The sequence below is a fragment of the Gigantopelta aegis genome, chromosome 3 (genome assembly GCF_016097555.1).
Source record: "Gigantopelta aegis isolate Gae_Host chromosome 3, Gae_host_genome, whole genome shotgun sequence".
NCBI classification, from domain to species: domain Eukaryota; kingdom Metazoa; phylum Mollusca; class Gastropoda; order Neomphalida; family Peltospiridae; genus Gigantopelta; species Gigantopelta aegis.
The window spans coordinates 37188509-37203370 of NC_054701.1; the positions used below are offsets into that span (position 1 = coordinate 37188509).

The 14862-nt window shown below is 34.5% G+C and overlaps 1 protein-coding gene across 3 annotated transcripts in view; it reads right to left on the minus strand.

Moving 5' to 3' along the window:
• Positions 1–1083: 1083 nt before the first annotated feature.
• LOC121367980 (lysine-specific demethylase 2A-like) overlaps positions 1084–14862 on the minus strand; it is a 39460-nt gene continuing 25681 nt past the window's right edge. For 2 of the 3 annotated variants that reach the window (XM_041492456.1, XM_041492454.1), the window contains exons 10-16: positions 13855–14409; positions 11768–11851; positions 11210–11419; positions 10231–10473; positions 9159–9569; positions 7700–7939; positions 1084–3945 (exon numbers count right to left, since the gene is read on the minus strand). In XM_041492456.1, coding sequence (XP_041348390.1) covers positions 2704–3945; positions 7700–7939; positions 9159–9569; positions 10231–10473; positions 11210–11419; positions 11768–11851; positions 13855–14409 — 2985 coding nt within the window. In that variant the 3' untranslated portion in view covers positions 1084–2703. The remainder of the gene's footprint in view (positions 3946–7699; positions 7940–9158; positions 9570–10230; positions 10474–11209; positions 11420–11767; positions 11852–13854; positions 14410–14862) is intronic. The other variant, XM_041492455.1, reaches the window with a different exon arrangement.

The following is a 14862-nucleotide window of genomic DNA, read 5'->3' on the forward strand; positions in this document are numbered from 1 at the left end:
CATTGACAATGAGATGACTATAGATAGTCCAGTTTGAAACGATCTGTCGTGGACAGACAACCCCAGAAAACAAAATTATTTGCAAATCTGGATGATGTATATTTTGTCATTTTTTTTGACATCTGGACATAAACCCTGAAAATAATAAAAACTATAATTGTGTATTGTTTTTATTTCAAATGAAATGTTCAAAAACAAAAAGAACAAATGAAAAAGAACAAGCACTAAATGTTTACTGTTCATCTGTGCATTTTTCTCTATGGTGATGAAGAAGGAAAATAACATGGTGCCAAAAACAGTTATTTTGTGCATATAATGCAAGATCATGTTTTTTATTTTACTGTGATCCAAAACCAATACTATGTTGCCTTGAAAGAAAAACAAATATATAAATTAACCAGCTTGCAATGTTGCTGAAAAGATTTTTATTTAACAAATTATTTAATTAGTTTCTTTGTGAATCATAATTATCCACATTAAGGCACGTGTAGGAATTTCAGCAATGGAAGTATACACTGGCAAGCAAAGTTTACAGGGAGGGGAGGGTCGCAGTCATGCTCCCTCACAAAATATATTGAAATGGTCGGGGGTTTTAGCAGGGCAGTTTCGATCCTGGAAACTCCCTCCCACCCTCACCTTGCCTCTATATGCGGTTAACATTGTCAACATGAATCCAACCACTGATAAAGAATAGATTAGTTTATATTTCTTGCAGTATCCATGGTTCTTTAATAAAAACTTTGCTTATTTTTAAACTTAATAAAAATTAACTGCATTTGGTCATTTCATAAAAGCATTTGAAAAATTATAGTCAACAGACACAACTGAATGAGATGAAAATGACATGTACTTTTTCTAAAACTCTTTTCTAAATACTCGGCCAGATCAAGTTAAATCAAATCGCCCACAAATTAAGACAAATGGCTTCTTAATTAGGTTTTGGAACGAGTTTCCCAAGCATGGCTTGAATCATATACATTTCCTAATAAAATGATAATATAAATTACTCTTGCAATATTTTAAAGAAAGAAAAGTAAAACGCATGCTGTAAATGCATCTTCAACACCCCCCCCCCCCCCCCCCCCCCCAACACCAACATTTTACAACTTGTATGTTGGGGAAATAATATGGCATAGCAAATGAAATACTGGTAATCAATTTTGTTTATTAGAAATAACTTTACCCATTTTATTAACTGGGAAAAAATCTTAATTTTTTTTTTTAAAGCAAAACTGTTGCAAGAAATGAAAATCGTAGAAAATACATAATATACAAGTATATACATGTACAGATATAAAAGTATGAAAATCTTGATTAGAAACATAATTCACATTGTTCACTTCTGCTATCTTTTCTTGAAGGCAGTGATGAAAACATTTAGTATTAGACTAGAATACACAATCACCACAAAGTTATGGTGGGATAATAATGTCCAAAATTTGGGCCAACAATAAATAGCAATATTTTCATAGTCTCTGATAAATTATTTTCTGCATCTTGACAGCACTCGTCACCAAGACTAAAAGGTATGATTTTAATTATGAAAAATACGTAACATTTCACAAACTAAAAAGAAACAAAAAAGCAAAACGGGTAAAGGAGTTGGAATCAAATTATTGGTCCCCATCTGGACCGGTCCCTAAAAACATTACCGGGTAATCATATAGCAATAAGAGTCTAGAAGGTAAAGGAGTAGGAATCAAATTCTTGGTCCCCATCTGGACCGGTCCCTAAAAACTTTACCGGGTAATCATATAGCAATAAGAAGAGTCTAGACCGTTAGTTTGAGCCTTTGTCCAAAATTTAAGTTACTGTTATTTTTCAATTCAATTCTTGGTTCATATGGTGGAGAAACCTATAAAATGTACAATATTTCAAAGCAAGTATAATAGTCACACTAGTAAAACTAAAATGGAACTAATCTTGAAATACATCACCAGATAGTAAAATTTACAACAATTTTGGAATCAATTTATAGACTTTCAACCATCATTTTAGTTACTATGATAATCATATACTGTATCTAGAACAAATATTTAAAATTACACTCATTTTAATCTTGCCTGTAGATTTATAAATTATGCATAAAAGGTTTATAAAAAAATAATTCAAATTCTTAATGGTTTTGGTGCATAAGTTAAGTATCAAAGGTTTAAAGATATTATTTATTATTTCAAATTATTAATGGTTTTGGTGTGTCTATATTATGTAGGTTTAAACATGGTCTCTGATTGTTTTTTAATAAAATACAAGTACAAACTTGGGACCTCAAGTCAATCTAGTTTCAAGACTAGTAGACTATGACACAAACAAGATACTATCTACAATCCCTACAAAAACCCAAACAAAAACTTTCCATTAATGACACACAGTGTCAAACTTATCCAAACTCCACCTAATGAATATTACAAAATCGTCAGGTATGAATTATTCCATGTCAATCCAATTGTCTAAGAACTGAATGTATAAACTCAAAATTTTGTTCATCTATTTGTTGAATTACTTCATAATGACAAAAACAAATAATAATTAACTTCATTTTACATGCATCCATCTTGATTGTGAAAAACATTTCACACAAAAAATAAACCCTTCTGTCTTGCCTGTGAAAAACATTTCACACAAAAAATAAACCCATCTGCCATGACTGAAAAATATTTTCATTCAATCAAAAATTCAAACTCTTATTCCAACCATTGTCCTTTACATATTCTGACTACTGGTCTGACTAGCAATAATCATCTTGTCAGCCAGCACAGTCATTGGACGGAAAATGTATGCAGCAGCAAATTTCTGACAACTCTGTTGAGATATTTTCTCACAGGCCCTGAAGTTGATGAACTCCAGAGCGGCACCTTTCTTGAGCGCTGAAAACACCTGGTCCGTCAGCTGGACACAGCGCGAGACATCGATCTCCTTCAGTGTGGCTTTTAGAGGACTGGTCTGACCGAAGAGTATCTCTACTCCCTTGTCCGTGATTCTCATGCAGTAGCTGAGGTTGAGCTTCTTAATCTGAGGAATGTGTCGAGTTATCAAGTCCAGAGTGTGATCAGTGGCTTCTGTACCAGCAATGGACAGATTGGTCAGCAGGTGCAGACGGCTCACATCATTCACAGCCGGAAGTCTATCCACAGGTGGCAGGATCAGGTCGGTGAAGCACTTTTCATAGATTCCGCATGCCCAGTTTAAAGTCAGAGACCGTAGAAGAGGACACGAACAGGAGCACAGAGCTCCGATGGTCGCCCAAGACAGGTACGAAAGATCCAGTTCTCTCAACTGTGGAAGACGGGCAAGTAACCACGACAGCTGTTTGATCGTCATCCTCGACTGATTAAGCAGCAACACTTCTGGCTGCCGTCTGACCACGCCAGCAAGGATTTCCTGCACAATTTTCTTCTTGGAAAGAACAATTTTCTTCCACAAGCTGCGATCAATGACCCATCGGTTCCACGTCTGACAGACACAGAGACATCGGGCCAGATCCGAAGGCTGGAGATAGTAGAAGATTTTCATCCACATGGCACGATTCAGTGGATGCTTCTTACCGTTGGGCATGAGGACTTCATCAGGAGGGGGAGGTATAGGGGCAGGTCTTACCACATGCTGTTCTTTGTCGCCCATCTCCTTCCCATTCCCACCCTGACCAGGATTATCTCCGTCACCTCTCTGTGGTCTTGATGGAAACGATTCAGACTTATCTCTGCTTGTCTTATCTGGATTTCTACCCTGATCTCGCGGTCGGTCTTGCCCAGGTAATCCTCTTCCCTTTGAAGACTTGGGATTTTTTCCTGTGCCACCATCCTCTGGTTCTGTCAATGTTCGTTTTCGTCGAGGTCTGGTGTTTGGCAGAGAGATGGAATTTCCTAATCTTGGTCTCAGCGTGGGTCGGTTGTTTGGGATCGATGGTCGCTCTACTCCACGGCCTTGTCTTCCAGGGAAGGGGCCCTGAAAAGACAAGGACATGAAGAGGGTACTCCAACTAGTCAAGGAAAGGAAGGTTTGTTTAAAGACACCTCAGTACAAAGTTTAATCAGCGAGTTCCCCAATTAGTGAAATGAGAATATCCCAAATTTTCATTCCTCTTCAAATTATTTCTGTAAAATAATTCTCAATCTAACATAAAAGACAGTAAGCTGCATTATATTGTGTAGAGTAACATAGAAGACAGTAAGCTGCATTATATTGTAAAGAGTAACATAGAAAACAGTAAGCTGCATTATATTGTGAAGAGTAACATGCCATTAAATACATTAAAGAAAACTAAATCAAGATGCACATGTTTTTGCTGTTCAGTACAAACTCATAAGAAACTGCTAGAGAGAAAACAACAAGTTCATTTTTGTTTCTGTTTATTCACCCTAAAACAGAGGTACAGTGAAGTTCACACATCTTTGTTTAACAAAAATTAATAAAAGGCAGAGAATTAGTAAACGACTACTAGTATTTTTTTTTTTTTTTAAACTGCCAAAACCCCACAAAATACCTAAATAAAAATGGAAAATGAATAAAAGACAGTGAATTAGTATTCGACTAACTCACTGATTTTTTTAAAACTGCCAAAGCTAAATAAAATTAATTATCACTGTAATAATAATTAAAACAATTACAAAAAGAGTCATTGTTGGGGTGAAAAAGATAGGGGGAAAAAAAAGATGCATATAACTGGTCTACTATCATATTCTTTACTGAAAGGTTTTTAATTATATACTACCTTTATATAAACCTTTTTTTTTAAAAGCAAAATTATAGATCTTTAAAGCACTTATATATTATTCCAAGGTAGATTTATTAGTATTAGTGTTACAAAACTGGCTGTTTGCTTTTAATGTTTTTCACAAACTCCTGACTAAAAAAGCTGAAATATTCTAAACTTTAAGGAATTGTGAAAACAGAATTGCTTATTATTGACATACTGATGTGGTGCACAATTTTTCAAGATTTATAAACTATGAATATGTAACACTTGAAAAGTGATGGTCCTTTGTAACTTAGAAAATGCACGTCACAATTTGCCAGAGGTCTTATTCTAAATAAAATTACATGTATCATATGTCTATTAGAAGTTAATTATAAAACGATAATTTAAAATAAAAAACACCGTAAATTATAAATTGTTGTTAATACAACACTGTTATGATATGGTAGACAATTTCCAAATTACAAAACCACACTGATTAATGAAGCAAGTTTCAAAAATGAACCTTTCAATGAGATTTGGGATATTTACACTTTTGTACAACTAAAACTGAACATGTTTTAGCAATTACCATCAGCCATGAGCAAATACGAACATTTACAATACTGATTATCCATATCTTAATTAATACATAGCTAAAAAGTATTTTTAAAACAAAACACATGCTATTAATATGTAAATACAAAATTAAAGTGATGTTTTAAAAATGTGAAATTGTGAAAATATATCGCATAAAAATTCAGGTTTTTAATAATATGAATAACAATAATAAAAAAAAGATCATTAAGTATTAATGATATAAGAAAATTAAAAAACATTAAAATAAGGTTTTTTTAATATATATGACAATAATAATAATAAAAACCCCCCAACCTCTTAATGCTCTTGGAAAACCCCCATTAATCTTTCTGTTTAAATAAATATTTACAATTTGGTAATTCTAAATGTATGAAATATGTGTTGTCAAAAAATAAACTTTATGTTTTAAATGGTAAAGGTTACTAATTATATATTTTACACAGAAGTTAACACATAAAATACTTGGTTTACTGACATAAAACCAAGAGCAAAATTTTAATACCAATCTGTGGCTTGTCAAAAACTTCAATAATTAAACATAACACTAAAATGCATGACCAAAAAAGCTTAAAAACTACATCTAACACCTAAACATCAAAATTACACAACATTCCCCATCATCGTGTAGATATTTAATGAAATGCAAAGGTTAAAATGATAGTATATACATGTGTACATGTAAGAAATCCATTTTAATTAAAAACACCACTTTCTAAAAATGTAGCGATACAAACACCAAGAATATTTTTCAGTAAGGCTATTTTGATAACTATTTTTACACTACAAACAATGTGTATAGGTTACCGTAAAACTTTCTAGCTGTATGAACAAGATGCTGCAGTATTAAAAGAGTTTAATCAAAATACAAAACAATGTATCTAACAAGCTGACAGATGTGTTACATTATTTACAATTGTTTAAAAAAAAAATATACATGATCTTTTTGGTTTGTTAATTAAAAAAATGTATAAATATAATGTATGAGTAACATAATGTAATTGTTTAGTAATTTAATGTAATTGTTATGTAATGCAATGTGTTATAAGCATTTTCAACAGCAGCTCTGCAACACTCCAATGCTGTAGCATATTCTTAACATCAGATGAAACCAACAACCTTAGTGTATCCAATGTCTGTACATTTTTGCGGCAAATGAAACTTAATTAATTTATTCTCATCTACATTGTGATAATAAAGTGATCACATCACACTCAAATGGTGAGCTTAATTCAACTAATTTCTGAAATTGTATATTTCTTGTTGATAATGGTCAATGATAAAGTTAACAGTCGAATATCCCCAATGATGAATATCTCTGTTTTTTAATTAATTGCCCAAATCTTTAGCAATAATAAAGCAGTGTAAAGTTACACATTAAAACCAAACACCTACTACAGTACCCGTATACTTCACATTCAAATATGAAACACAAATTAAAGTGTTGGCAAGAAAATGTGTACATGTAAATGCACTTTTTACATTATCTACAAATTATTTACAGTATAAAGATTTTTTGATTTTTTAATAGTAAATTGCAAACAAGTTTCACAAGATCTTGTCTTCTTGAGTAAAACAAATAAGCCAATGAACTTGCAAAAAGTAACTCTCATTCAAAATGTTAACTAATTATTCCTACGGCAGATGTATATCTGCAGAACAGAGGTTTATTTTCTGCATGGGTTTCGATTTATTTTCAAATATACATAAGAAAATATTCTGAATAGGTACGAAAGATAAATTTAGGGTTAATTCCAGTGAATATGACAACTGGACCCGTTTTACGAAGCGATGTTAGCACCAAGATCACCTTAAGTGAATAAGGTTGCTATGCACTTTAGGTGATCTTAGTGCTAAGACCGCTGCATAAAACGGGGCACAGGTGCACAATCCTTAGGTTCACAAATATTCTAAGCAACTGTGTCATTGAAAGCTTATCAGTGAATGCTAATCAACCGACTGATAATGAAATTCCAACCAAAAAGTTTGTTTTGTTTAACAACACCACTAGAGCACATTGATTAATCAATCATCGGCTATTGGATGTCAAACATTTGGTAATTCTGACTTTTAGTCATCAGAGGAAACCTGCTACATCTTTCCTACTGCAGTAAGGTATCTTTTATATGCACTTTCCTACAGATAGGATAGCACATACCACGGCCTTTGATATACCAGTTGTGGTGCACTGGCTGGAACGAGAAATAGCCCAATGGGCCCACCGATGGAGATCGATCCCACACTGACCGTGCATCAAGTGAGCGTTTTACCACTGGGCTACGTCCCGCCCCGAAATTCCAACCAATTTCCACAACTATATATAAAGATTCTAAAATGTCTGACAACTGTCAAAGATGGAGAAAATGTATCCAGGCTTGTCTGAAATGAACTGAAAACTCAATCAAGATATCGTCGAGGTGTAACTACCTCTCTTCTCGGCCGTTTTCTCGCCACGTCCCCGTCATTCTCATCCGAAACAGTGGTCACTTTTCTTGGACTGCTCATCTTAATGATGGTAGGGGCGACATCTTCAATGCTGTCGTCTTCATCATCAGAGGATGATGAGTACGAGTTTACGACATTGCGAGCCGATCGGCCTCTGGGAATGTGAACAGCCTCTTCCTCACCATACACAGACAGAGTTGCCTTCAGCATGGGACCTCTTCTCTGAAAAAGAAATTTGAAAAAACCCCAATTATTTTTAGTTTGTATAATTTCATTAAGGACCAAATCTCTTCTCTGGAAAATGATGGAAAAAAATTTCTCTCCATTTTTTGGTGTAGTTTCTTTAAGCATATTACCTCTTCTGTGAAAAGATATTGGAAAAAAACTATGAAGCTCTTTTCTGTAAGGAGATGAGAAAAAAATCTTGTTCGATCAGTTGTTTTAAGATGGGACTTTTCTTTGAAAAGAGATGGGGGGGGGGGGGGGGGAAATCAGTGTATTTGCATGCTGATACATTTTAATTACATACCTCCCAGTGAAAAAATTTGAAGGGAGTGATTAATTGGTCCCCAAACAAATTAAAACCTCACACTATATAAATTCACATAGGCGAGTTAAAAATTACTCTTTATAATAGTCAGTGGGGAGTGAGAATGATAGCTCGCCTTAAAAAGAGAGGTATGTAATTAACAAAAAAAGAGTTTGTTTTGTTTAATGACACCACTAGAGCACATTGATTAATTAATCATCGGCTATTGGATGTCAAACATTTGGTATTTCTGACTCGTTATCATCAGAGGAAACCAGCTACATTTTTCCTAATGCAGCAAGGGATCTTTTATATGCACTTTCCCACAGACAGGAAAGCACATACCACAGCCTTTGTCCAGTTGTGGAGCACTGGTAATCAGTGCTGTAGCTTAAAGCATTGGATCAATTATCTGACTTAGAGATGAAAAACAGATCTTGACTTTACAGTTGCTTTAAACATTGGACTTCTACTACAGAAAAGATCAACAAAAAATCTCTCTAGTTTGTATAAGCATAGAAATAAAAACGGGGCTTGTTTTTAAGTCAGGTTTTCTGTTGATAAAAAGGTTAAAACTGAACTAAAAAGTTACATACTCTTATGATTAAAAAAAAACCCCATCACCTCAACATTCTTGCTTTCAGTCCTAATTTTTCAACTTTTAAATCCAGATCCACAAGATCATGTGCAGCTGTTTCACATCTGCAATTGCACATATGTACATCTAAAAATTTCAATTTTAATACAGAAGTAAAGTAAAGTTTGTTTTATTTAATGATGCCACTAAAACACATTGATTTTTTATCTTATCGTCGGCTATTGGACGTCAGATTTAATACAGAAAACCAAAAATGTTCTTAGTACTCATGATCAAACAACCTAAAGCACAATTGCTGCCTATCAATAACTTACTCTCACCACTGAATGTATTCTTTTCATTTTCTTCAGTTTGTTCCTTTGCGATGTCTGCTTGGGGAGCTGCTCCAGCAACTGTTTCGCTTTTCTCTTCAGCACTTTCTTGATTGTTCTCTCTCTCAGTTTGTCTTGTTTTACCAAGTGACTGTCAAGGTCAAGGTTGGGACTAATTTCCTCCAGGGTTAACAAAGGTGGTTCAGATATTTCCGATTGTAAGTCATCCGTCAGATCAGTTTCAGGCTCAAGAACTGGTGGCATTTCCTTGCAGACAACTCTCTTGCCTTCAACAGCTTTAACATCAATGGCAATGGTTTTAGGGACTTTAGATTTCACTTTTACGTCATCACCGTCTGTTGATTCCCTTTGGTTACCCACGGTTTTCGGGATTCCACCAGGGTATGTGCGCATCTGTTCAAATTTAAAAATAAGTTAAAGATGTAGCAAAGTTGGTTTAAACAAGTCAACATGAATTCTTTTCAATGCATTTCTGCCCCTTAAAAATGTTTTTTCAACTTAAAAATAAAATATTAATAGTGAGGACTACTACTTAAATTTGGGATATCATTTGTTGCTTTGACAATGCACCAACTATCTAAAAGTTATTGTTAGTACAACTAATTCATTTCCTATCAGCTGCAACAAAGCAAATTAATGTTTGATTAATGGCACCTCAGTACATTTTAAAGAACAAACTGTAAACCACATAGACTGACAAAACAATCCACAGCTGTGAAACCCCAAGTGATGTATATTTACTGCCATCATAGAGAATAGGCGAATTTAGAATCAAGCCAAATCCACTTGGATGTATTCTTTTCCATTAGTACTAGATCATATGAATAAAATATAAAACTATAGTCTGTCTCATGGTGAATGTCTCCTTTCATGCCATGGAATTTACTACAAGTTATTTACTTCTTGTTTTCTAAATTGGACACAAAAGCAATATTTTTTTTTTTTTTTCTAAAACACTTTTACTTTTCTTCTTGCATCAAACAAAACTATATATTTTTTTTTTTTAAACCCATATTTGTAGGAGGATGGGACGGATTACAGAAATGGGACGCACCCTAAACTGTGCTTCTTTGCCATCCTGACAGCACTTGGAACACATCCACGTGTTGGGCGAGTCTTCGTTGATGTTTCCCTCGCTGTGGAGCTCGGGGTTTTTCTCCGCCAGACACGGGGGGTGCACGATGCTCCAGCAAATTCCACACTCCATCAGGGTGGAGACCCTGTCCCCGGTCTCCTCATCCTTCACCAGCTCATCTCCGTGACAGATGTCGCACACAGCCGTGCTTGGCAACAGAGGCTGCAAGGAAAGGAATATTTGTTAAAGAGTTAAAATTTGTGGACATAATTTATGAAGCCTGGTTTTCTTAAATGGCTTGAGCATTGTAAATGCATGTCTTATATGTGTGTAAGACATAAACAGGCTTGTAAATTTGGCCCGGTTTGTTTAATGACACCACTAGAGCACATTGATTTATTAATAATTGCAAATTGGATGTCAAACATTTAATAATTCTGATATAGTCTTTGAAAAAACCTAAGCACTACCTTTTTCATTTGGTAACAAGGGATCTTTTATATGCGCTTTCAAACAGACAGGACAACACATACCCTGGTGTTTGAAAGAATATTTGTTTAACAACACTGTGGTACACGGCTCACATTTAAACCACGGCTATTTGGTGTCTAAGGTATGGTTAGCTTGTGCAAGGAAAGGAACATTTGTGTAATGACACAGGATATTTTAAACAAAGGCCATATGATACTGCATATAGTTATCTTCTGGAAATGCATGGTTCTATTACACTGAATACAACAACAAAAGGAAAGAAATATGGCTATTTGGTGTCTAACATGGTTATTTTGACACTTGGTCTAGAGCAAGATCATACCTATTGCTATCTCAAAGCTAAAGGCTACTCTTACTGAAAAGCAGCAAGTAAAATTGGATCAATTCTCATTGCCATACATTGTAATATTGTATCAGTACTCACTGTTGTTCACTACTGATATGGTGATACTGTAACAATACTCACTGCCATACACTGTCTGCTGATACAGGTCTGCTTCATGCGTCCCGGACCACCAAATTTCTTCATGTCCTTACAGAAGTTACACTCTCCGCACTCGGTCCTTGTACACGGCTCACACTTCTTACAGCGCACACGCCGCCGCTTCGGACCGCCAGAAAACGATGCTTTTTGAGACTTAACCTTTGGTGTCTTCATGGTTCGACTCTTCGTCTTCTGAAACAAATATTGAAACATTTTGTGTTAAATTACAAAACAGACATGAAATATTGATGCATTATAAAAAGTACTTATTAAAGGCTCCTCAGTCTTGGCATAGTCAGTATATGCTAAGTGTGCTTGGGATAATAAATATTTTTGAGGAAAAAAGATATTTCTTTCTTAGAATTTTGCGTCAATAAAAGACAAACTGCAATCTTCGCCATGAGCAAAATCAAGGTGAGCTGAAGATCACTCTCCTGAAATGGTGCTAGTTTAAAATAAAATGTAGAATTTTTTTTACTGTAAGGCAATCAATTTGCCACTCTCGTATAACTTAAATAGGAAAGACTGTAATGCACAAACCTTTTGAGACTCTGGCATCCAACAGCTAGGTTCTCCAGTGATGGCAAATTCCGGATTATCATTCATATGATCTCTGAGCATTTGCTGGAAATATAATTAAGGAGAAAACATTTTATGAATTTATCTTTAAAAAGTAAAATAACAAAGTAAGTTTAATCTGTATAAATAATAGAAAGAATCTTGTTTTAGACTTCTTTTTTATTACTTTATAAAAAACTGTATTGACATGAATAAAATTAAATATGAATTAGCAGAGCTGCCAATCCCTAGCCACAAGTGAGAGTAGCATCCATGACAAGCTGAGCGTAGCAAATGATATTTGAGTGTAGCATGGCGTCGGTTATACCCGAAATGTAACGAACAATGTTAAATAAGTCGGGCGATTTGAACAGGATTATGAATGACCAGAATTTTGTTTTTAAAACAGCATCGAAATGCAATAAACCCAAAATGAACTGTTGTGCGATGATGTGATCAATACTAAATTTGAATGCTTATATTCTTATTTCAAATTAAAATTAAAATTACTCTATTCCTAACTGGCATACGTTCACATGCAATTTTCAAGGCATACAAGCCAGGGGACAATATTTCGAAATCTGAGGTAACCGGAAGTCGGTTCACATGGTTTTTACCTAGGTAACCAATTGTTCGGTTACGTGAATTATATTTGCGTAACCCATGGGTTATCTGATCGGTTACCTCAAAATTACGTTGAAATTATATTTTAAATACATAGTTTTTAGCTGAAACATAAAGTTAAAACAAATACAAAAGAAAACATTTTACAAAAAAAAAAAAAAAATTCTTTAATACTTGCTAAAGTTAACAATATTATAAAAGAACTGAATATTAGCCCCAGTACTGAAACAAAATACAGGGGCGTAGCCAGAAATATTCTTAGAATTACGCACGCCAAAGGCGTGCCCGAGCGGGGGGATTCGGAGGGCCTCCCCCTGTGAAAACTTTGAAACTCAGGACGCCTGTAGATGCATTTTTGAAAATCTTTTTTCGAGTCAATTTTATAGAATAATTACAGACAGCCTCGACCTATTCGCGGATTTTGTTTTTGAATTACGCACATGCGTACTGTGCGTAATGGGCGGTACGCCTTTGAAATAGATAAATACTCATTTCTAGGGATTCCTTTTTGCGATTTGCGGTGGCTATGCTACTTTCACTTCATCGATGGTACTTATATACTTTGGATTCCTGTTTACGTTAAAACTGTTTTTAACATATGTAAAATTATAGCCAATCCAATAGTATGTCTACATATATTCCTTTAGAAATAAAATAGCAGCAGAAAATTTAGCCGTCCCAAGCGATCCGAGCACATTTCTTTAAAACTGTTTTAAAACTGTAGACTGGTCGCAAGTTACAACATAACGTTGTTTACTGGTTTTCTGCACATCAAGTATCTAAAAATCAGTCTAAAACATTTGTCGGAATATCAGTAGTATGTCTGCATGAATAAACTTCCTGTAATCGTGAAGTTTGCAAGTTTTAATATCTGAAAGTTTACAGGTCATGACGTAACCGATTTGCGGTTCGCGTAAATTTAATTTTGCGTAACCGACACGCGAACAGAACGGCGGTTCGCGTGAAATATTGGGCATGAACATGGAAAATGTCGACTAACCGTAGCAAACTACGACCAAAGCATAGCAGTTGGCAGCTCTGAATTGGGATAATAATACTAAAAATATGTCAATTGTCAAATGCAAAAAACTAAATAAATAAAAATCCACAACAAAACAAACAAAAAACCCATTACAACAAAACAAATGTGACTGTACAAATATTACATCCAACATATTTAAGCAATAAAGTTATGTTAATTTACAGATTTCCTAGCATTACATTTACATGGTTGTCGTGAATTTTTTTTATAATCAAAAGCATTTTCCCAAAATGTGAATAAAAATGCTCATCAGTTTGAGTTAAATTGTTAAGTAACTAAATAAATGATTAACTATAGTTACTGTTAGAAGGAAAGTTACTGCTATAATTTATAACTATCACCATCATGTAAGGTAAATATATAGTTTCAATTATCATAACCAAGCCTGTGTTATTCAACAAACCTTGATATCAACAAGCAAGCCATCTGGATCTGACAAATCTTTAGGCACCCCTCTTTTATGAAGTGGAAAAGTCTGAACCTTCCCCACAAGCTGAATGAGTCCTTCCAACTCCCATTTTGTGAGATGAACCCATTTCTTGTCAGAGCCATCAGAATCATTCGTTGTCTTTTTATCCGATTTTGTATCCCTAGAAGAAGACTTCTTGGACAACCTTTTCGGTTTTGCTTGCAATTCTTCATCACCATACGATTTAATAAGAGAGTCGTCAAGTCTCTTCAATGCGACTTTCACGTTTTTTATTAAAGTTTCTCCAATTTCAGTTTTGAAGTTTATTATGTCGTCCTGGTTTCTTGATGATGGTCTTGAATTCGAATTCTGAGATGGCGGTCGAGATTCGTCGGATGTGATCATAGAAGCTGGAGAATGTGCCCAATCATCTTGGTCATAGTTCTCTGGCACTTTGACGTAGGCTTTACCAGTAACACAGCACAGATACCGCGCCAACACATACCACATGATTTCAAGGTAGAATGGATATCTGAACTTGTGAGGAACCTGAATAAAAACAAGAATAAACATTTTCAATTGTTTTAATTTGTGTCTGCAATCAGTCATAGTGTTACCTGAAAAGGGACTGCAAAACTGGTTTGCAATATTTGAATCTTGCTAAATTACCATTGCCAAATTGCTTGAATTTTAAAGGTTAAATTTCTGAAACAACCATACAACAGTAGTATATAATGATCTTAACACAATAGAAGACTAAATTAATTATTGATTAATGACATTTCAGCACATAAATACACATCAGCCATTTGGTGTCAAACAAATGTAACCATATGAATGTGATTTACATCCAAACAAAAGTGTATAGAGCTGTGAAAAAACATAAATACAGAAGGATGAATTTAACTTCTATCCTGTACACAGTGAAACCTCTCAAAACGAGAATTCCCTCAAAACAGACATTTTTAATGGCCCCTTTTTAACAATATGTACAGAAGTTAG